Below are 22,756 nucleotides of genomic sequence, written 5' to 3'. Positions count from 1 at the left end.
TCCCCATCCTGGATATGAGCTCCTGCATCCCGTTGCTAAATTGGATATTTTACGCCGGTCCTCTCTAGGACCACCCCCTCCCCCCATACATCGCCCGGCTCCTGCTCTCACCATGCTGCTTATTTTTGGAGGAAAATACACCCAAATTGGCTTTGCGCAGTAGTATTATGGGGGGGGTGGGGGGAAAGGAATAAAAATAAAGATTTTGCGGTGCCCGCGGGGGTTCCCGGGGGCAGGAGCAGAGCGGGACCCGGACACCGACAGCAACGAGAGGAGAAAGGAGAGGTTACGCGGTTTCCGAGCTCCCGTTTCCCTGATGAACACTAATATATATCATTTGCATGTTAAAAGTTCGATTCTTCTCTCTTTTCTTTTTAGAGAATAAAATAGAAGCTATTTACAACAAAACAATCAAACATCAACCTCTTAAAATCCCATATAGTGAGTGTAGTTCTCAAAATAAAGGGGGAGGGAAAAGGATCTAAATGAATAAAATATCTCCCGATTTCCAATTATTTCTTTTTTATCTTTTTTTGAGTGCCGGGGGGGTTTCACTAAAGCTCGCGTCGGCAGGCGTCCGTGCGTCTGTCTGGAGGTAACACGAGTTAAAAAATAATAATAATAATAATAATAAATGTACAGTGCAAAGTGTGATGTGAGTGAGGTAAACGGTCCCGGACCGGCGCGGCGCAGCGGGACAGCCGGCGGCTCCGGCAAAACCCCCGGGCTAAAGCTTTTCTGCCTCGGAAAGGAAAACCCAACAACACGAGAACAAGGGCAGAGCCCGGCGAGACCCTGGTGAGACCCCCACCAGATCCTGACCAGACCCCGGTGAGACCCCGGCCAGAGCCGGGCAGGACCCCAGTGAGACCCCAGTGAGACCCCAGTGAGACCCTGGTGACACCCCGGTGACACCCCAGCCAGAGCCCGTTGGGACCCCGGTGAGACCCCGGCGAGACCCCGGCCCCCGCGCCCCAACCGCTGCCGGGTGAGGGGCTGCCGGGGCGCCGGGGGCGTTAAGGCGAAGCGTTGTTGGAGGTAGAGCTGGGGGGCACGGCCAGCCCGGCCGCTGCCGTGGGGGGGACGCCGCTGCTGCCGCTCCCCACACCGCCACCGCCGCTGCCGCTGCTCCGGCTGCCGCCGCCGCCGTTGCCTTTGGTGTAGGCAGAGGAGGGGAGCGAGGAGGAGGAGGAGGAGGAGGAGGAGGAAGGGCCGGGGGTCTGGGCGAACAGCACGCCTGCGGAGAGAGCGGGGGCTGAGGCGGGGGGCGGCACGGCCGTGCCATCGCTGCCGGCACGCACCGCGGCCGCAGCCGGAAACGGGGCCAACGCCAGCGGGTGCACGGCAGGACTGGCGGCCGCCGAGCCGCCCCTCGCCCCGCTGCCCGTCCCTCACCTGTGTAGACGATACCGTTGATCTCAACCGACATGCTGATGCTGTTGGTGCCGTTGCTGCTCAGGCCGGCGGCGGAGTCCTGGCGGTTCTCTGCCGGGAGAGAGCCGGGTTACGCACCGTGCTGGGACCGGGGCCGCGGTGGCTCTGCCGGGGCGGGGGGCCGGGGCCGGCACTGACCTGGCGAGCGGGTGCCCTGGCTGTTGATGCGGATGCTCATGGGCAGCTGGGCCGTCATGGCCAGGAGGTTCTGCTGCAGCGCCCGCTGCATCAGCCGCTGCTGCTCGTCTGTCACCAGCGCCATCTTCTTCTCCGGCGGTTCCCCCGACTCCAGCTTCTCCCGCAGCTGCTCCAGCGCCGCGGCTTGGGCGGCCGCCGCCACCTGCACCGCGGCCGCCTGGGCTGCCACCACGGGGTGGCCGGCCAGTGAGACGGGGAGCCGGCTGGGCATGGAGATGGGGATGGGGGAGTCCTCCTCTGCGGGGGCAGAGCGGGCGGTCAGGGACGTGGGGGACAGGGACAGACGGGCGCCACCACCCCGGGGTGTCCCCAGCCCCTCCGTGCCTCGTGGCCGTGCTGGGGGCTGTCCGGCACCTCCTGCTCCCCCAAGGGCCAGAGCCGGCGACCGGAGCTGGGGATCACTGAAAGGAGCCGCAGTGCCCCGAGCCCAGGGAGGGGACAGGAGTGCGACCCCCCCACCCCACGGCTCCCGGCTCTGCCCCTTTCGGGGCTGCGTCCCCGGTGCCAGGAGGGGGCTCAGCCCGCGGCGGCCGTTACCTTTCTTGATCTTCTGGACGGGAGCGATGGACCCGCCGTTGGTGGCGGAGGCCAGCCCCAGCGCCGGTACCGGCAGCTTGGGGGAGGAGAGGAGGCCGTGGGTGCCGCCGGGCGAGTAGGTGAAGAGGGAGCTGCCGAAGCCCTGCCGGCGGCCCTCCCGCCGGTTGCTGTCGATGGCCGCCTGCAGCTCGTTGGGGTTGCTCAGCCCTCGCTTCTCACATTCGTAGGGGTACAGGTACTTCATGTACCTGCCGGCGGAAAGGGACGGGGACGGCCACGGTGAGGCGGCGGCCATGCACCCCCTGCCCCCCTCTGCCCCCTCCCTCCGTGCCACCCCTTCCCTCGCCACCATCCCCGGAGCGGGGTCCCCCCCGGCATCCCGCAGAGGGACCGCGGGCAGCACCCCCTCCGCCGGAGCCGCCCCCTCCCTCGGCAGCCCACCGCCCCGCCGAGCCCCCGCCGCTCACTGGGTGCGCAGGGTGAAGGCAGCGCTGGTGATGGAGGTGGGCAGGTTCAGCCCTTTGGTGATCTCCCGCCACAGCTTCTTGTTGATCACCTCCACCAGGCCGCCCTTCTCCGTCACCAGCGTGTACAGCATGTACAGGTCCAGCACCTGCTTGGCCATGATGGGGATCCGGTTGACGGGGGTCCCTGGGGGGGGGGGAGGAGAGAGCGGGTCTGCGCTGCTGCTTTCTCACCCCCAGGCGAAGAGGGGGGGAAAAGCCGGCGAGAGCCCCCACATGGCAGCGCAGGAACCGGGGGGCTCCCGCTCCTCCCTTCCCTTCCACCATCCCCTTCTCTCCCCCCTGGGAACCCCCCCCCCTCGCTGCCATCTCCCCCTCGCACCAGCCCCACGCACAAGGGAAACAGAAACTCGCAGTTTTCAGCCACGGCCCCCGAAACGGGGCCGAGCGCGGTTTCTCAGGCTGAGGTTGGCGGCACTCAGCAACAGGAGTTATTTATAACGGCGGCACTGCTTCCCGGCCACGAGGGTCCCGCCGAGCCGGGGGCCGCACGGGCACGATGGCGGGGGGGGGAGGGGGGGGGTGACCCCTCCAGAAACGGGGAAGGGGCTGCGGCATCTCCTCCCTCCCGGGGGGTCTCTGCCCTGCCGGCACCGGTGGGCGCGGGGAGGACGCAGCGCCGGCAGTGCTGCCCCCCCCGCGCAGGCACACGTGCTTCCCCCAACGCCTGCCCGACAAAAGGCTGAAGGCAGTGATGCGTCAGCGTTTCCAGCCCTGTTTTCCACGCAGGAACCAGACCCTCGACCAGGAGAACGCTTTGCTTTCGGCCCTTTCCACACCCCCCCCGGCGCCCACCCCCTGCAGCCCGGGCAGAGCGGGAGGGCAGCGGGGGGCTTCGCCCTCTGCAGTAACCCGGGGAGGGGGGGGCAAAGCCAGGGGCGGCGTGCCCAGGAGGGGCCGGACCCCGCGGGGAAGGGGCTGCGGGTCCCGGCTGCGACGGGCCGGGCGAGGGGGGGCCGCAGGCGCCGGATCCGGCCCAGCAGGTTTGACCCCGCTGTGCAAAGAGGTTAAAAATTAACCATCGTCCCGGCCGGAGCGATGACCTCAGGGCTGTAACGAGGGGCGCGGAAATGAGCCCCCGGCCCCGGGGAGGGGGTGCGGGGGGGGGAGCGGGGCAGGGGGAGAGCTGGGGGGGAGTGGGGGCTCACCTCGCTTCTGCATGAAGCTGAAGAGGTCGTCCAGGAACTCCTTCCTCCTGGGGTCGCCGTCCAGCTCGTACAGCTGCGCAAGGAGAGGAGAAAAACGCTCAGAAAAAAAACCCCATACCTGTGCCCCCTGCCGCCCCCCCGCCCGGAGACCCCCGACCCTCCCGAAGCAGCATCCCCGGGGCTTGTGCCCACCGGGCTGAGCCCCTCCGCTCGCCCCTCGGCACAGGGGGGTCCCTGCACGGGGCCAGGGGATCCCGAGGGTCCCCGCGGCGGGGGGCTGACCTGCGCCCGTGCCCCGGCAGGATCCCCGGGACGGCGGTGCCACCCACCCCCTGCCTGCCCCGCTCTGAGCTCAGCCCCGAAGCGCCGGTGCCGAAATGGCAGCGCTGCCCCACACCTCGCCCGCGGGCCGCAGCGGCTCCCACGCTGCAAGCGCTGCGATCGGCCCCCGGCTGCTCCTGGGAACGCCGATCACGGTTATTTTTAGCATCCACCGCGTGCTCGGCACAGAGTGGGGCAACGCTCCGGTGTGATCCATCCTCCGCACCTGCAGCGCCGGAGGGAGACAGCGCCGGGGGACGGCGAGCTCGTGTGCCGCTGGGCGTGCTTGAGTGCCACGGTGCGAGCTGCTGTGCCACGGCATGAGCTCATCGGCCGTGGTGAGAGCTGGTCCCTGCCGCGGTGTGCTCAAAGGGGGTCCCTGGGGGTACAGCCCCGGCACACGAGGGCCATGACGTGGTGAGGAGGGTGCTGAGCTGGAGCTGGTCGCAGGACAACCTCCCATCTGTGGCATGCCACTGGCCACCGCGCCGCCTGGCAGAGCCTGCTCCCCTCTGCCTGGCGAGGCCGGCGCCGAGCGTGGGCTGCCCCGGTGAGGCTTCGTGCCCGTCGGGCAGTGGCCGTGGGGCTGGCAGCCTCTCCTCCTGCGAGAGCATCTCCCCCCCAGGCCACCGCACTGCTCGAGGCACGGCTGCTGGTGCAAAGCCGGCAGGATGAACCGCACCGCACCGCGCTACACTGCCGGCACATGTCTTTCTGAGCCGGGGCAGGCAGACCCGGGCAAGGCTTCTGGCACAGCCGCGCCTCGAGCACCCGGTTCTGCCGGGGCAGCTCTTGTCGGGACCCCACCCCGCGCCCGACAGCCCGGCACATTCCTGCCTGATTTATGGCAGCAGGATCTGCTGGCCTGAGCGCCCCGGCACGCAGGCAGGCACGCCACGCCGGCTCTGCCTCTCCCCGGCGCTGGCGGCCAAACCCCAGCAGGGCTTCTGCCCCGGGGGTGGTGGCTGGTGGATAATCCCCCCCCCCCAACCCCCAGGAGGGGTGTCGGAGCAGGGGCTGCGCAGGGCAGGCGCTGCCCAGATGCCACGGGGATGGACGCCGCAGCCCTGGCCCCGGCCCCGCTGTCCCCCTCCCCTGGGTGCCGAGCGGCACCCGCTTTCCTCAATGACAACTTTGAACAACTGCCAGCGGGGCCGCGGCGGCCGGGAAGGGGCTATAAATATTACCACGTAACTCAGCAGGCACGTACCAACCGCGCGGCGGCAGATCAGCGCGTTAACCGGGTCACCGATACACCCACTCATCCCATGGGCATGCCCGGCACGGCACCCCGGCGGCACCGGGAACCGAGGGCGGCCGTCGCCCCGGCTGTGATCGAGGGGCACGAACCCCCTCCTCCCACGGCCCCCCCGGGAGGATCCGGACCCTGTGGGGTTGAACTCTTCGCCCGCCGGCACCGATCAAAGGGATCAATGGGGCCGCGCCGATAAGAGGGGCAGGGCGCTGCGGGAAAGCCATAAACCCCCAGTTCCCCTGGAAACCTCGCCCGGCCCCGGCAAACCCCCGCGGAAGGGGCAGGAGCCACCGTCACCTCTGGCCGGACCCCTCAAAGCCCCTCTCCCAGCCCAGCGCCACGGCCAGGGGTCCGGTGTGCAGGGGGAGCCCCGGGGGACCACGGCACGGGGGGAGCACATTGATGCCCCCCCCGGCAGGACAGGGCTGGGACATGGCACAGCGGGCACCGCCGCGGTTTTTTGGGCTGCGCCGCGCAGACTGCTCCCGACTGGCCGAGGGATGTTGGGCCGGCGCCAATCCGGCCTCCCCCGTTTCCTCGAGCAGCTCGGAAAGCCGCACGCAGAGAAAGGGCTTCCCCAGCACCCGCCGCTGCGGCACTGATCCTGCAGCGCGCTGAGCCCCCCCTGCCCGCGGCTCCACCACCCACGCACCCCCCATGGTTCACCCTGAGCCTCGTTAACCCCGCTAACGGGGCGACAGCCCTGTCTGCGCAGCGGGAGCGGGGGCAGAGGGTGCAGCCTCTCGGTACCGGCACCGCGGCAGAGATGCTGCGCCCAGGCACCGTGGGGACCCCCAGCACTGTGGGGACCCCCAGCACCGTGGCACCGGCACAGGAGCAGCGGGCAGTGCGCCGGACGGCCGTGCGGGGCTCAGCCCCACGGGGGGGATTAAATACAAACCCGGGGAGGGAGAAGTGCCGTGGCGCGGTGGCGGGGCTGGGGGGGCTGGAAAGAGCCCCCTCCCTGGGCTGCTCGGGAGGAAGGGCACTGTGAAAAAGCAGAACTGTCGGCGGCATGGAGCCGTGCCCCGGCGCTGGCAGCGTTTCACCATCCCCGGGGAGAGCCGGCAGCGGCGTTGGCCGTGGCCACCATGCCATCCCCGGGGCTCCGGGTCCCAAATTGTGGCAGGGTACGGGCACGACCGGCCAGTACGGAACGCGGAGCCATCCCAGCACAGCGCAAGGGGGTCACGAGCAACCTATTAACCCGCAGAGCTCTAAAAATCGATCAGCTGTTTATGAAAACATCAGTTCATTCAATTTTTATAAAGCCAGCTCTTAAATAAAGCCGCTCTCCCCCGGCTGCAGGCGGGAGCTGCGGCCGCGTTTGGGAAGGGACAAACACGCCGGTTCATTTACTGCGCGCCCCCCCCGGCCGTGGGCCCCCCCCGGGCTCAGTCCCGAGGGGAACGGACACGTTTAAGAGGATGAAAGAAAATTAACCGTCAGCTGAGGAAAGCGTGCGCCGGCCGGGCCGCGGGGATTAGCGGCAGCGGGTGGCGGCTGCCCCGTGTGCCGTCCTTCCACGCACCCCCCGCCGCCCGCCAGCCCCGGTGGTCCCGTGCCAACCTCCACTGGCTGCGGCCACTCTCCCCCCACCCGGGACGAAGCCACCGGGGCGGTCACGGGGGCCGGTGAGCAGAGGGAGCCCCGTTCCTGCCCGGCGCCCTCGAGGCCCCACCGGCACACCCAGCCACGGCTGCCGGGCAAAGGACGTTTCGCAAGCCGCTGCTTGTGGTTACCGGCGGGATTTCGACAGCTCCGCCGCGCTCGGCTGCTGCTCGCCGGCCACCACCGCCCCGGAGCGGGGAGAGGGGCTCGGCCGGGCCAGGGCTCCCCTCTACCAGGCGCTTTGCCGGCTGTGCCCCCAAAAGCCCCCCGGACCCTCGCCTGGCTCTGCCGACGCCGGTAGAACCACCCGGCGCGAGGGCAGCTTGCCGGGGAGCTGGGCCAGCAGTGCCGCGAGGCGAGGACGTGCCCCACCGTGGCCGGGACGTGCCCTGCCTGCACCGCGGCAGGCGCCGCGTGACCGAGCGGCATCCGCCGAGCTGCCCCCGTCCCCCCCCGGGCACAGGCAGAGACGTGGAAAGGGGCAGAGACGAGCGACTTCCAGCAGCCCCTCGCAGGATTTCCTTGCATTGACGGCATCCCGCGTTTGCCGGGACGCCTCACCGGCAGCCCGCAGTGCTCCCGCGCCGGCGAGGACGCGGCAAAGGAGCTGTGCACCCCACAAACCCCAACAGGCAGCGCAGGCATCATAGGAAAGCTTAGGTATTGCATCTCAAAATAAAAATTGAGGAACAGAAACATGTTCTCGTTTCAGCAGCGTGCGAAACCAAGCACGCAGCTGGGCTCGGCACGGACTGGCTGCCGCTGGCACCACCGCACCGAAATCAGCAGGTGTCGATCACCGGCTGGCGCCGATGCCCTGCGCGCCGCGCTCCAGCACGGCTTCTGCTCGGCACAAAGCGCGGTTCCTCGTCAGGGAGGCGCGGGCAGAGGCGGTGAGGCTCGGTGCAAAGGTAACGCCGGCCGCCGGGCAGCGAGCCGCGGGGAGAGGCCGCCCTGCCGCCGCTGACTCAATAGATTTACATTTCGTAATTAGGGAGGCCGCAGGGAGGTGGAAAACGACTTAATCTGTAACGCAGCTGCCCCGATAATATCCTCTTACTGCGGGGAGGCCGCCCGGCCATGCTGCCCCACTGACGGGTCCCCACGGCGAGAGCGCAGTGCCACGGGATGCCGCGGCACAGCCGACCCCAGCCTGGCTGGGGGACAGGAGACGCCCCCCAGGAGCCCCCCGGTCCCCGGGGGTCTGGCCCCGTGCACCCAGTGCTCACCCAGCACAGGGCAAACGCCCGGCACTGCTGCCCGCCCCGGCACCACGGGCACGGCTGGCTCTGCGCCGCGGTGCCGACCCGCCTCGCTGCCGGTGCAACCCCCATCGGCCCCGTGCCTCCGTCCTTGCGGCCGGCTGAGGACGAGGTGCCAGATGGCCGTTGCCAGCAGATATATAATTAAGTGGAGGAGGAATTAGGAAGGCGGCGGGCGGGCGGCACTGACCCCGCACCCCAGCGCCCCGGCAGGATGCCGGCCCGGCGTTTGGTGTGGATGACCGGATTAATGTTTCAAACCAGATTACGGGAAAATCCCAACCCGTTGGCTTTCAAAGGGCCGGCGGGGAGGCGGCCCCTCGGCAATGCCAGGAATGCAGGAGAGCCCTCGGCACGGGAGCGGTGCGTGCCGGGGGTCCGCCGGGAGGGACCGAGATAACCCCCCCTCCCCACAGCAGCCCACCGCTCCCCCCCCGAGCCGGGAGCAAGGAGGGCAATTAAAGCAGGGAGGGGAAGCGCCATTTAATGAGGCTCTGGGAGCGCAGCCCCGGCGATTCCGTGGCTTACGCCGGAGCCGGGCAACTCTCCCCATGGGCAGGAGCCCCCGTGCCCACCCCACCAGGAGTGCAGGGACCCCCAGCCAGTGACCGTGGGTGTGCAGGGCCGGGGCTGCAGAGCATCCCGTGTCCGTGTGTCCTGAGCCAGCGTCCCCCGTCCGAGTCCCCCCCCTCCCCCCCGGCTCGGTTCCGGGTTTTCGAGCCTCAGGGAATAATTTTCAACTTTCTTTTCCATCGCCAGGAAGTCTCGACACTCCCGGCTTTCCTCCCTTCTCCTCGAAACCGGTTTGGGACGTGCACGCCGTGAGCCAGGAACAGAGGGAGAGACCCCCCGAGGGCCACAGCATCAGGGATGGGGGGGAGGGGGGGGCACTGGGGACCCCTCCAGCAGGGCCGACCGCCTCACAGGGGCCTGAATTGATGTATTTAGGGAAAAAACACAACAAAGGCGGCTGCAGGGGAGAGCCCACCCCGGTGAGGCGCCCGCGGCAGGTACGGGGCAAACGTCCTCGCCGACGGACTCCGGCCCCGGCGGGGCGATGGCGGTGGGGGGGTCCTTCTCTCTCTCTTTCTTTTCTTCCTTCCTTCCTCCGAGCGGCCCCTGGGGACGCGTCTCTTTGTCCCACTGACAGCCGAGGGGCGACGGGCAGAGACCGCGCACGCTAACGAGTTATTTAACGAAGAATAAACACGCGGGCGGTGTTTCCTGTCCTGCTGCCGGCCGGCGCACGCAGCCCCCCCCGGCACGCCGAAGCAGCCGCCCCACACCGATCGCACGCCAGGACCCGCACTTGGGGCCGGTGGGGGCACTTCTCCAGAAAAAGAAAGTAATTTGTAAAAACTAGAGCGAAGGGCTGGTGATGGGCCCCGAAACGAAGCGTTTCGGGTGCTGGTGGTGAGGTGGTTTCCCGTAAGATGGTGGCTGAGTCAGGGCTGGGGGTGCCCGGGGCCGCGCAGCCCCTTCCCCGGGCAGGGCCGTGGCGGGGAGCGGGGGCAGCGCCGGCACGGCCCCCCCGGCACGGCGGTATGGGGTTTGCTGGGGCCGATCCCTCCCGGCGAAGGGCAAAGGGAGAGTCCGGCCCCGGCACAGATCCCGCCGCAGATAAAGCGCTCGGCTTAGGGCCGGGTCACCTCCCGCCGTCCCCATCCCTAATCCCCTGCGAGCCCCCCCACAGCACAGCCCCTCCTCGGGCCGGGGCGGCCGGCGGGACAGGCGGATGCGCCCCCTCCCCAAAATCCCCCGGAGCGGCCCCCCACTGCCTCGCTCCGCGGCCGGCTGGCGGCAGGACGGTGCTGCCGGGATCCTCGCCCGCATGGGACTTGATGGGGCCAGCTCCTGCCGCCGGCGGCCGAGTCCACTGACCGGCCCGGCGGGATTCCTGCGGCCTGAGCGCGGCCGGGGCTGCCCGGGGCGGAGGGCGGCTTCCGCGGGGGCAGCCGGGGAGCACAGGGCCCTCGCCGCCACGTTTCCCGTCGGCACTATTGTTCCCGCTGGTTCCCAGCATTGTCCCCTCCGTGGTTCGGCCCCACCGCCCGCAGGTGCCTCTCCCCGCCAGTGCCCCCACCTCGGCATGGGGACCGGGTGGGCGGCAGATCCATCGGCACTCCTGCGGCACAGGGACAAGCCCGTTCCCGACCCCCACCCATCGCCCCAAAGTGCTGTGGGGCCCCGAGACCACCCGGCCTTCCCCCAGCACCTGCACACCCCCCCAGTGATGCTGCGACCGCATCCTGGCCGTGGTCCCGGGGGAGACACCCCCTGAGACGTGGGGAAGGGGACGGGATGAGCAGGAGCCCACAGCACCGCAGGCAGCATCCCGTCCCAAACCGAGCCCCCCAGCACAGGGGGGTCCCGCGCGGACCCCGGCCCCGGCCCCGCCACCTCCCCAGCCAGGCTGGCGGGAGCAGCCGTACAGGCGACCCGGGGGGACACGGGCCAGTGTCAGCGCCGACACGGCGGGTGTCACCGCGCTGCGGAGGGGGACGTTGAATGGGCGAATTAGTCGCCATTTAACCTCCCTGACCCCCCATTGTCCCTGCGCCGTCGGCCGCCCTCCCCGCCACGCCGCGGGGCCGCTCCTGCCCGGCCAGCCGGCAGCCGCCAGGACGCTCCGTGTGGATCCACGTCCATGCGCTGGAGCCGTCCCGGTGCAGCGAGCCGCGTGCGGGGTCCGGGCCGACGCCGGCTCCCAGGATGGCTGCGCCGCTGCTGTTTTTCCCCTTCCCGCAGAGGAGGAAGCGAATCCTGCTGCAATGGCATTTCCAACCACGGCTTCAGAGGGACCTGCGGGGCGGCAGCGTGCCAGGCTCCGGCCAAAATAAAAACCGGTTCAGCGTCTGAACACTGACACATGGCACGGACTGCCGAGAGGTCACTGCCGAGCGGTGGGGGGGACAGGGGAGCTGGTGCCCCCCGCCAAGCCGAGAGCCGCCGGCCAGGGCAGGCGGGTGGGAGCGAGCCCGGCAGCAGCATGGCGGCTCCCCCGGCCCTCGCCGCGTGCGTGCCGGTGCATGCCCTTGACACATGCTTGCTATCGCACCGGACTTTGTGCAAATATTAATTCAGCGGAGCCAGGCAGTGTTGAGAAAGCTCGTCCCAGGCAGCAACACCCAGGGCATGGCTCGCACACCGCCGGCGCGGCTCCCTGCACCGACCCCAAGAAACCGCGACTGGAGCAGCAAAGCTCTTCCCAGCGGAAAAGCAGTGCAAGTCCTGGGGGCACCCGATGAGCCCCCACCCCGGGCTGTCCCTCCCCAGGTGCCCCCAGCCCTCCCCGGGGTGACACCCGACAGGGTGGGCAGGTCGAGACCCCCCGGGCGAGGACCCGACCCGGGTGCGCGGGCAGCGGCACGGGCAGGAGCGGCGGCGGCGTGAGCCCTTGCAGGCGAGCTGGGGTTTAAATTCCACCATATGTAAATGATCGTCTTAGAAAGGGGATCGCTGTAAGCCAGAGCAGATGAGTCACCCGGGGCTTCCACCGCCCGGGCCGGGGATTTGGCTAATTGCAAAGCTGTTCCTGAAATGCGAGGTCCCGCACCTCCGTCCGTCCGTCCGTCTGTCTGCCCACCCGCAGGACGGCCGCTCTGCCCACCCCACTGCGGTGCCACCGCCGTGGGGGTCCCGCGCGCCCCGTCCCTGCCCGCGGGAGCTGGAAGAGGTCCAAGAGCCGCAGATGGTTTTGACAGGCAGCCAGCTGCGGGCCGTCAGCCCTGGAACCATCACCGCAGAGCTGCTCCAGCAGCGCCGAAACCTCGCTGCTTCCTCGCCCTGCCGGCACTGACGCAGCACCGGAGCCATGCCAGCTCCGGCAAAAGCCTCTGCCCGACCCCGTCCCACCGCAGCGCCGGAGCGAGTGGCAGCGCGGGGTGCCACATCGCAGGCGTTTGAGTCTCCGAAAGCGCGTGCTGCTGCCTGAGCCGGGGGCTCCGCGGTGGCCGCGGGCAGAGGGTGCTCGGGCAGGTGGGGAAACTGAGGCAGGAGGCTCAGCCCTTTGCCGAAGGGATTTAGGGCCGGCACTCGCGTGGGTGCTCCCGGCTGCACGGGGACAAGACCCCTGAGCCGGCTGCTGTGGGGGGACAGGGAACCCCTTTCCCGAAGGACCACCGTCACCGGTGACAGGGCCACCCCCTCCCTGCAGTACGTATGGGGAGAGGGACCGGGGCGCCTGCGCCTGCCCGGGGAGGAGAGCCCCGGCCCCGGGTGGGTTATCACCAGCTCCATCCGGAGCGGGGACACAGGCACGGGCAGATGGAGTGACCGACTGGAAGGGTCAGGGAGGGGGTCGGGAGCCGAGCTGCGCCCTGAGCCCCCAGTCCGGCTGCCCCGGTGGGCTCAGAGCCCGGCGAGCGGCCGTGCAGGCAGAGCGGGCAGCGCAGGCAGGTGCAGTGTCAGCGATGTGCCCAGGGGAGAGCAGGGGGGCTCCCCCGTCCCCAAACCGCTGCCCGCCCCCCGATTGCGGCACGTCCGGCCGGGGCCCAGGACCGGCTGCCATTTCTCCTGCGGTTTGGGCCAGAAATAGGGCAATGGAGCAACGCGGCGCCCTTGCCCAACTGCTCCGCTGCCGGGCGGCTGTTTGCTTTGCTGACAAAGGACTTGCTCTCGTCTCTGCTCCTTTTTTTTTTTTTTTTTTTTCCCTTCTTTTAAATAAACCCTCATTCCTGTTAGTTCAGCTGTGCGGGGGCTGGGAGGTGGCCGCCTCCTCTGCAGCCCTCAAATCAGCCCGGGGGGGAACAGGGGGTCTCAGGGGGACCCCGGCAGCGATGCCCGGGCCGGGGGGGGCAGCCTGGCTCGAGGGGACGGTCCCCCCAGTAGCAAACACAACCAGCCGAGCCAGGCGGAAGGAACGCGTCCCCTGTCCCCCACCTTGTTAATTAACCGGGGTCTCGTTGGGACAAACGGCTTCACGCGGTGCCGGGACCAGCACCGCGGGCTGAGCCGGCTGCGCGGGCGCCCAGGCGTCACGCTGGGGGAGGCACTCGGCCGCTAAGCTGCTCTTGCCAAGAAGTCCCTGACCCCCGGCCGGGGATCCGGTGGGATTACAACTCCGGGAAGGCTCCCTGAGCGCCGAGAGCCGATTACCGGGCTGGATCCCCGGCCAGGAACACCCTTCAGCGAGCGGGACGGCGGCGTGGGGCGAGACGGGTGATGGCTGCGCCGGGGTCACGGGGGAGGACGCAGCCCTTCTCCTGGGAGGGGTCCGCTGCACTGCAGCCCCCGGACACCCCGTCCCGCTCCGGTCCCCTCCTCAGCCCCGTTATCTGCCGCCGGCCCGGCCAGATGCCGCAATCGCCTCCTCCCGGTGCAGAAGCGCCCAACCGGGGGCCCCAGGGCGCTGCCCTTTATCTGTGCCCCCCCGCCACGCCGCGGCACCGGCCGGAGCAAAACTGCCTTTCGGGGTGGGGGGACGGCGGCCCCCGGCCGGGCGACGACACTCGGGTGCCCCTTTCCCTGCGCAGGGGCCCCCTCGCCCTCCCCGGGGGCGGCTCATCCGCTCGGCCGGCTAATGCAATAAAGCGCTAATCAATATTTTAAAGAAAGTAAATGGACCCTCCCGCCCTCGTTAAGAGGCCGCAGGGCCCCCCGCTCCCCCCGGGCCAGCTTTCGGCTTTTTAAATAAAAATAATCTACGGGAGAAAGGGGTTCAGGGCCCTGCGCCGGGGGCTGTGCTGCCCGGGGGGAGCAGAGGGGGTCCCCCACCCCACAGCCGGAGCCGGGGGTTTCTGCACGGAGCTCTGGAGGAAAAAATGAGCTTTTCCTCAGCCCCTCCAGCCCCTCCCACGGTTCCTCCAGGAAAATCCCGGCTTCATCTTCCCGGGAGCCACCACGTGCGCTGCCACGGCTGGTCCCCAAGCCTGGGAGTGTGGGGGGCGGGGGGGTCCGGTTTCGGCCCCACCGAGGTTGCAGAGTTGCTTTCGGTTTATTTATTTATTTATTTCCCCCAACCGTTGCACTTTGAAATGCCGTATCTCCGGGGAGCGCTGCTCGGCACAAGATAAGGGCTGAGGTTTTCGCCCCCCTCCATGTGTCACCAGTGCAGTGCAGACGTTCCCATTTGGGACAGATGAACAGACGGCACCCCACCGCCGGCGCCCACCGCCGTGCAGCCTCCCCCACTGCCGCATCAGCTTCTTAAAGCCTCGGACGCTTCCTTTGAACAGGAGCAGAAACGGGGGGGAGGGGGGGTGTCAAACATCAGCCCACAGCACCCCAAATGGGGCACCCCAAAGCGGAGGACCCCCTAAAACAGGGCACCCCAGAAGGAGCCCAGTGGCTGCTGCAGCCAGAGGGGGTACCGGCAGCACCCGGGGACAGATCCCCGCAGCCGCGGTGACGGGGTGACGGGGTGCACGCGCCCGGGGAGCGCAGGCAGCCCAGGAAACTCCCGACGGGGCAGAGGCAGGAAACTCCGGCCCCGCGGGCTGCGTCGTGCCCGGGGCTCCGGCTCCCGGTATTAGTGGGGCACAGTAATAGCGGTAACGAAACAGAAAGGTCAGGAGCAGGGTTCTCCGCGGGGCACAGCGGAGCCCCCCCGCTCACCCGCCGGGGCCGGGGTGCAGACATCAAAGGAGGTTTTTCCCCGGCAGCAGCGCGCCGGCCAGGCATTACGCAGCAGTTTGCGGCGGCACGCAGCAGTGCCGGATTTTTTGGCAGGGGTTGGTTGAGCTGCTCGTGCTCCCGCGGCTCGTCAAAGCCCGGCTTCCCCCCGCGAGCATCGTCCTCCGGAGCGGCGGCGTGACGGCAAACGCCCGTGGTGTGAGCCCCGGCGAGCCCCGGCACCCGGCCACGGTGCCCTGCAGGGCTCACCCCACCCCCTGCGGCACAGACCCCAGCACCGGTGTGGCAGCGCCCCGACCCCCCGGGCTCCCGTCGTGCCTTTTGGGGTGAGGTTAGAGACGATCCTGATCCCAAACGGGAGCGAACACGGCCCCGGCCCGGCGCTGCAGCCCGGCACAGCGGCAGTGTGGGGCAACGTGCCAACATCCCACCAGACCCCCCCGACCCCGTGCCGCCGCCAGCAGGGCTACCACAAGCGCACGATCAAAAGGAAAGCGAGCCTGCCCTCGCTGCCGGCCGGTGCAGAAGGACGTGGCAGCCATTTCCCCCGGGGAGCCTCCTCCTGCCCCACAAGTGCCCCTTTCCCCCCCAAGGAGCCATCGCGCCCTCGGCAGTGCCGCCCCCTGAGCCCCCCGCCGTGCCGGGGCTCCTTTGTTCTGCTGCCGGCGCGGGCAGCGCCCCGGGTCAGCCGCCGAGCTGACCTCTGCCTGCGCGGTAGCCGTCCCCGGGGACGGGGAGGTGCCACGCGCCGGCTCCCTAACCTCCATAACCTCCATAACTCTTCCTCACGCCCTCCCCTTCCTCCCCCCTGAACCGGGCCCCCTCCTCCTCCTCTCCATGGCCCACCGCGGTTCAACCCAGGTTTGCCGGAACCTGTCCCCGGTGGGTCAGTAACACCCCGCGGTGCAGGATGGGGACAGCCCCCGGCAGCACCGGGGTTCGGTGCGGAGATGGGCATGGGGACACGGACGGCAGCGGTGACCGGTGAGGACCATGTCCCCAAACACAGGGGTCCAGGGACGCCGGGGGTCCGGTTCCAGGCTGGGCTGTTCACCAGTGCCAGCGCTCCCGGAGCTGAACCCAAACCGTACCCGCAGGGAGCCCCGAAGACCCCCGGCAGCGTCGGACCACCATCCCTGCGCTGCCTGGGGGGAGCTGAGCCTGCTCAGAGGCAGCGAGAAAGAAATCAGAGCCACCCACCGCCCCCAGACGCAGCCGCGGCTCAGCCCCGGGAGGTGCCGGGGGGACCGGCTCAGCCCGCGCACGCAGGGGGCCGCGCGCTCCCCGCAGGCTTGTGGCACAGCAGAGGTGCTCCCAGCGCCGGGGAGCTCATCCGCGGAAAAAGAGGAACCCCAGAAGAGCCCCTTCCTCGAGCCCCGTTTCCCCACCGCAGCGGGAAGGCCCAGCACCGGGGCGGCCATGCTCGTGGTACCGCGTCCCCGCCGTCTCTCCCACATGGGGGGGACACCCGGCCACGGTGCACCGGCACCCCGGTGCTGCCGGGGTTTTCCCCTAACGCGCCTCTTCTCCCGGGGAAGGGGCGCAGCGGCGGGAGCCGGGAAGGGGTAAAGCACCCCCTGCCCAGCAGCCCCGCGCCGGCCCTCGCTGTTTACATTCCTGCTGCTCCTTCCCAGGCCGCGCCGGCACGGCTGCGCCAGCTGGGCTGGAGCTGGGGCGCTGGGCGGCACGGCACGGCACGCGCTGGAGGGTGGCCAAGGAGGAGCTCCCCGGCCAGCGCCGCGCTGCGCCGAGCAACCCCCTGGCCCGGGTCCAGTGGCCGCGATCCAAGCGCCGGCGCGCTGGCGGGCTGACGTGCCGGGGAAAGCCTCTCCCGGCCCGGGCGCTTCGCCTCCTCTCCTCCGCCCACGGCGCAGCCATGGCAGCTGCTTTCCTCCCCCCTCCGGCTGTTTCCACGATTAACCGCCTGCGCCGGGATCTCCCTGCCGACCCCGGGAAGCTTTCCGCCGGGAAGCAAAACGGGGAGGGGGGAGAGGGGCGGCTCAGCCCCTTTTGCCGGCACAGCCTGGGGGGCAGAGGTGGGGAGGGGGCAGAGGATGTGCCGGGAGTCGGGATAGTGTCCCCAAGTGCTGGGGGGGGACTCGGTGGGGGCTACGGCACGGTCTATGGCACATCTACGGAACCACTGCGGCAGCGCGGCACAGGTCCTGCGGACATCACCAGCCCCCAATTTTCCCGTTGGATCCCGAGGGCTGGAAGCAATTCACGCCCCTCCCCAGAGCCGGCGCACAGGTCCGGTACAGCACCATGATGGTGACAAACAGGAAGATCACAGCTGCGGTATCAAAAAAAGCCTTTTCACAGATACACGAGATCACGTCCCCGGCCCCTCGCTCCCCGACGGGCAGGAAGCACAAAAGAGAAAAACCACAAGAAGAGGCGGCGCGAGTGCGGCGGCACGAGGGACGCACGGGGCAGGAGCATCCCGCCTTCCCCGCCGCCGGGCAGGAGCGTGCCAGGGAGAGCGGCCGCACGCTCTGCGCTTGCTTGTGCTTTCCCCGCCGGCCCATCGTGATGCTGCCCGCATCCAGACGTGCGGGCAGATGCCCGCAGCCCCTTCCCCCTTTCGGGAGGGATGAGACGGCCCCTGCCCCTTCCTATTTGGGGAAGGGGCAGGGGCCGTCGCATCCCTCCCGAAAGGCCACCATGCCCCGGCCGCTCCATCTGGGTCCCATCTGCTGCTGTTGGCTCCCGTCCCTTCCCCCAGCCCTAAACTCAGATGTTTTTAAACACACACATCAAAGGCACCGGGCAGCCCCCGGGGAGCCCCAGCTCGCAGCACATTTCCTTCGATTAGCTGAAAGCGGGGCGCAGCGAGCTCCAGCGCCGGGAGAGAGCGGGAGCGTGCCTGCCTCCTGCCAGCCTGGCTCAGCTGGAGCGGGGAAGGTGATGGAGGGGGCAGCCGGGGGGCTTTCACCCCAGTTTCGCTCTTCAATGGCGTTTTGGCAGCGGCAGGGGGACAGCTCTGCCCCCAAATCATCCACAGGGTCAGAGCCGTCCCACTGGGCATCACCTCTGCGGTGACGGGGAACAAGCCAGGTCCCCACCAAAAACAGCTTGGGGAGGGTGGAGAAGAGGAAACCGAGGATTCCCTTCAGATTTGCAAGTTAGGGGTGGTTTTTTCCCATCATTTTCAGCAAGAATTCTCCCAGATCCCTACGGCAAACTCCATCACGCCGCCCGCCTGCACCAGAGCCAGGCCACAGTACCAACCAGGACACAGGATCGCACCGGAGCCACCAACCAAAGCGACAGGGGAGGGGACACGGCTGAGCCCAAGCACTAAAACCCCGGAGAAATCCCACGTTTTCTTAGCGGCAATGACGGCAGCTCAATCGGAGAAGAATGCTGCTGGAGGCGGCACCGCGGCTCTCGAGGACGCAGGGACCCGCGGTAGAGCCGAGGAGCAGGGGAGGGATGGACGCGGGAGGGGGGACGCGCACCTCTGCGGTCACCTACCTGCTTGAACTGCTCCTCATAGGTCCAGTCACCGTGGTCGGGCGCCGGCGGCGGGGGCTGCGCGTGGCCCAGTCCGGAGGGGAGCCGCTCCTGCCCACCCGGCAGCCGCTGCGGCTCGCCCCGGTAGTGCTGGGGTGCCGGGGGCTTGCGGAGCAGCAGGGATCCCGCGCCTGCCCGCACTGCCTCCGCCGAGCTGAGCCCTTCCTCTCCCATCTCTTCCTCCTCCTCATAGTCGTCTTCTTCCTCCTCCTCCTCTTCTTCCTCTTCCTCCTCCTCCTCGCCCAGGTCCTCTTCAAAGTCATCTTCGTCCCACTTGCCCTTCCTAGAGTAGGGGGGAGAGGAGAGATTTACTCCCACGCCAAGCAGGGGGCTGCGTCCTCAAAGCTGATCCTGCTCCACTCCCCGCCTGCCCCACGGTCACCCCACAGCAGTGGGGCTGGGGCCGCCCGCCCGGCACACGGGGTACCCGGTACACCCCCGTCAGTGGGTGGCAGCCCCATGGGGCTCTACCGGCCACCGGCATCCCAATACAGCGGCCGCGGCGGTGAGCGGGGCTCTGGCAGATGGCCCCCAGGCTATCCCCTGCCCCGGAGAGGACACGGGCTGGGAGGCGGTGGCCGCAAGGGCCCTGCATAATTTAAAGCCAGACCAGGATCCTCTGTCACGGCCCCACGTGGTTCCCCGGGCAGAGATGAAATGTCACCCCATGCCAGCCCGGCACGAGGAATCACGGCTGCCGCGCTGCTGCTCTCGGTGCCTCCTGCGCTGGGACATCCCGACGGCACTAACCCACCTCCCACCCCGAGCTGCACGAACGCGGCCGCCCGACACAGCGCAGGCAGCGCCCGATGCCGCTCCCCTGTCCCAAAGGGCAGCTCGTGTCCCCAGCCAGCCATGCCAAAACCCGCCGGGGCCGGTCCATGTCACTGCCCCTTCCCCGAGCCCGTAAGATCTGCCAGTCTGTGCCAGCGTATACTCACAGATCCTCCTCCTCCTCCTCGGAGCCCATCTCCTGCTGGTACCCGCCATCCTCCTCCTCCTCACCGCGCTCCTCCTCCTCCTCCTCCTCCTCCTCGGAGGCCTGGCTCTCATCCGACAGCCCCGGGCTGGACGAGTGGCTGAGGCCGGCGGCCGCTGCCCGCATGGCGGCCAGGGCGGCCATCTGCGCCCGCTGCATGTGTGCGCTCTCGGGCTCCGCTCCTTCCTCCGAGGGCGCCGGGGCCGGATCCTGGCCGCGGGCACGGGCCGGGGTGCTGGCGGGGGTCTGCCCCGGGGCCGGCGGGGGCTGTGCGGGGGGTGGCGTGGAGCGCTGCTGCTGCTGCTGCTCCTGCTGCCGCGCTTCCAGCGCCTGCTGCAGCCGCGCACGCTGCTGCCGCTGCAGGTTCTCCATCACCGCCTGCAGCTTCATGGCTCTGCCGGCGGGCGGCGGGTCCCCAGGGGGGCGCGGGGCGATGCACCCGGGGGGCAATGCCCGGGAGGCGCGGGGGGCAGCGCCCGGCAGGCTGCCGCGCTCCAGCGGGGCTGGGGGCCAAGGCTGGGGAGCGCCGGGGGGAGCAGCCCTGCCAGGGGGCTGCCGGGGCCCGGGGGGGCGAGGGCTGTGGAGGGTCCGCAGCGCCGTCGGGGTGTCAGGGCAGGAATCACCGCCGGGTCAGGGCGGAAGGATGCGCCCCCCGACCCCCCTCAGCTTTTCCCTGATGGCTACTTCGTTTGAGGGCTCCGGTGGGAGTCGTGGGGCTGCTTGGTGGGATCGGGGTGCTGTGGCCGTCGTGGTGCAAAACCTCCGCCGGCTCAGCAGGCAGCAGCAGCCCGGTGCATTGCCCCCTCCTCGCCGACTGGGCACTTTCGGGGGGCGGCAGCCTCGGGGTGATGGCGGTGTCCCCCCGCTCGGGACCGGGCGTCCCTAGTCCTCGGCCAGCTCGGGTGCCCGCAGGCCTCGGCGCGAACCTGCCGGGGGAAGCGGAGAGAAGGGTGAGCGGGGCTGGCGAGCAGGAAGGAGTTAAAGACAGCGCAGGAGCCTCATTAATCTCGAGCTAATGAGATAGGGAGGCCGGGCCCTGCTGCTGGAGGGGGAAGGGGCCTGCCGGCCCCGATAGCCCCGCCCGGCCCCGCCGGCGGCGGATACCGGGACCCCAGTGCCCGCAGATAACAGCCCCGCGGGAGAGCCGCCCCACGGGGGACCGGGACCGTCCCCACCCGGGGAGACGCGGGCTCGGGCCCGGCGCTGGCGGGCGCAGGCAGAGGGGGCCCTCGCCCGGGGGGTCCCGCGTGTCCCCGAGCGGCGCACCGGGTGGACCGACCGCCCCCGCGACCCCCGCGCTCCCCCCCCTCCCCCGGGGGCGGCCCGACTCCGCTTCCCCCCGCCGGCACCCACCGGAGAAACCGGCACTTATGGCCGGACCCCCCGGGGCACCCCCCTCCCGCAGCCCCGACCCCCGCACGGACGGACGGGGCTCCGCCGGCAGCAACCTTCGCCGGTGCCGAAGGCGGAGCCGGGGCGGGGGGGGGGGGAGGGCAGGGGCAGCTCGCCGCGCCGCCGCCCGGTACTGCCGCGTTCGGCCATCGCCTCGGCCGGACAACCGCCCCGCTCCTGCCGCCCGCAGCCCGGGACGCCCGCAGGGACCGGCCCGCGACGGCAGCGACGGCGCGATCCCGCCAATCCTGGAAAGGGGAACCGGGCCGGTGCCGCCGCCGGTGGGGCGGGAGCCGCTTCCCCCGCGGTTCGCTACGACGGTGGCCGCATCCGCTCCCGGCCCCACCGCGCTCGGCCCGGGGCTGCCCTTTGCGACTCCGCCGGTGCTGCTGCTGCCGCCGCCGAGGGAAACCGGCACCGGGGCGGCGGGAGCCGGGCGGCCGCTCGGGCACTGCCCGTGCCTCAGTTTCCCCTCGCCGCCATCTGAGCTCCGTCCCCGGTCCCCGCCGTGAGCAAAACCAGCGCGGGACCGTCCCGGGCGCGGGCTGCCCCGGCCCCGCCTCGTGTCACCGAGGCGCTCAGTGCCGGTACCGGGAGCGGAACCGCCTCCTCGAGCCCGCGGCGGGGGGGACCCGGAGCCGGGGGACCGTCCCTTCGCGGAGGGGACCCGGCCCGGCGGCCGCCGTGACCTTGAGCCGTGCCCCTTTGTCCCTCCCGGCCGCGGGGCCCCGGTGCGGTGGCGGCGGCCCCCGCGTCCCCCGGGGCAGGTGCTCGAGAGCGACAGCGGCTCCGCCGGGCTAAAAATACGCGGCGGCGGGCGGGGGTGTGAGGGACGGGGCCTTTGTGCCACCGCCACCGGGCCCGGCCGCGGCCGGACACCCCCGTCCGCTGCCCCCGGACCCCCGCCGGGGCTCTGCGGGCGGCGCGGAGATGGAAGTGAGGAGGAGGAGGACGGGGAGCCCGGGCTCGGCGGGTGCCCATCCCCGGGGACCCCGGGGCTGGGGAGGGGGGGGGGGGGCGCAGGAGGGACCCCCGGGGCGGGCAGGGGGCTCATCCCCGGGGCAGAGCCCAGCCCCGGCGGCACGTGGCACCGGCTGCGCCTCGCCCGGCGGAACCCGAGACGGGGGTGGGGGGGTCCGACCCGGTGAACCGGGGGGGGAGCGGCCGTCCCTGGCACAGAGGAACGGGGCCGGACTGGGCAAGCAGCTCCCACCCAGCCCAGCACGGAGCCCGGCCCCGGCCCCCTCCTCCGGCCGGAGCCCCGGGAGGCCGAGGCTCCCCCGGCCGGGTCAGAAGGCGGCGGCGGCACCGTCCCGTCCCCGCGGTAGAGGGCCGCTGGGCAGGGCGGGGCGCGGGGGGCTCTAACCGGCCGGGCCAGTAACGCCCGCAGGGGATGGAGGGTCCGGGCGGGCGCGGGGGCGTGCCGCGGGGAGGGGGGGGGGGAGCCCCGGCCCCGCGTGGGGGAAGCGGCCGTAACCGGCCACGGGGGGGGAGGGGACGCCCCGGTCCCGCCCAGCAACCGGCCGCAGGAGTCCCCAACCCACCCAATGGACGCGGCCAGTACCCGGTCCCGGTCCCGCCCAGCCCCCGAGCGCGGGGGGAGACCCCCAACCTCCGGTACCGGCCGCGGGAGGAGGGGGAAGAAAAGTATCCCGGTTCCGGTCCCGTCCGCGGGGTCGGTATGGCGGTGCATCCCCGCTTACCCGGTGGAGGCCGTGCGCCGCGAAGCCGCATAGCAGCCGCGGCCGCCCGGGGCTCGGGCTGCGGCGGGGCCGGGGTGCGCTCGGTGCCCGCACGGCGGCTGCTCTCCCCGCGGGCGGGCGGCAGGGCCCGCCCCCGCCCCGCCCCTCCTCCCCATTGGCCCGCCGGGCCAGCCCCGCCCCTCTCCGCCCCACCCCGCATTCCCATTGGCCGGCCGCGCCCGCCGAGCCCCGCCCCGCCTTCCCATTGGCCCGTCGGCGCCGCCGCATGCAAATACCGCGCGCGGCGAGGCCGCGGGGCCGGCC

General features: G+C 70.4%; 1 protein-coding gene across 1 annotated transcript; it reads right to left on the bottom strand.

Moving 5' to 3' along the window:
- ARID3A (AT-rich interaction domain 3A) lies at nucleotides 1–19,748 on the bottom strand (the record flags this gene model as incomplete). The annotated part of the gene is made up of 8 exons (XM_082495318.1): nucleotides 1–1,237; nucleotides 1,396–1,485; nucleotides 1,573–1,869; nucleotides 2,170–2,417; nucleotides 2,637–2,820; nucleotides 3,842–3,914; nucleotides 18,341–18,662; nucleotides 19,321–19,748. 8 exons carry the CDS (start codon nucleotides 19,746–19,748, stop codon nucleotides 1,017–1,019), a joined length of 1,863 nt encoding a protein of 620 aa, XP_082351444.1. The 3' UTR covers nucleotides 1–1,016.
- Between the last annotated feature and the right edge of the window lie 3,008 nt (nucleotides 19,749–22,756).

The sequence above is a fragment of the Vanellus vanellus genome, assembly GCF_965231255.1.
Source record: "Vanellus vanellus genome assembly, chromosome: 25".
NCBI lineage: Eukaryota > Metazoa > Chordata > Aves > Charadriiformes > Charadriidae > Vanellus > Vanellus vanellus.
This window is presented reverse-complemented; position numbering and strand designations above follow the sequence as displayed.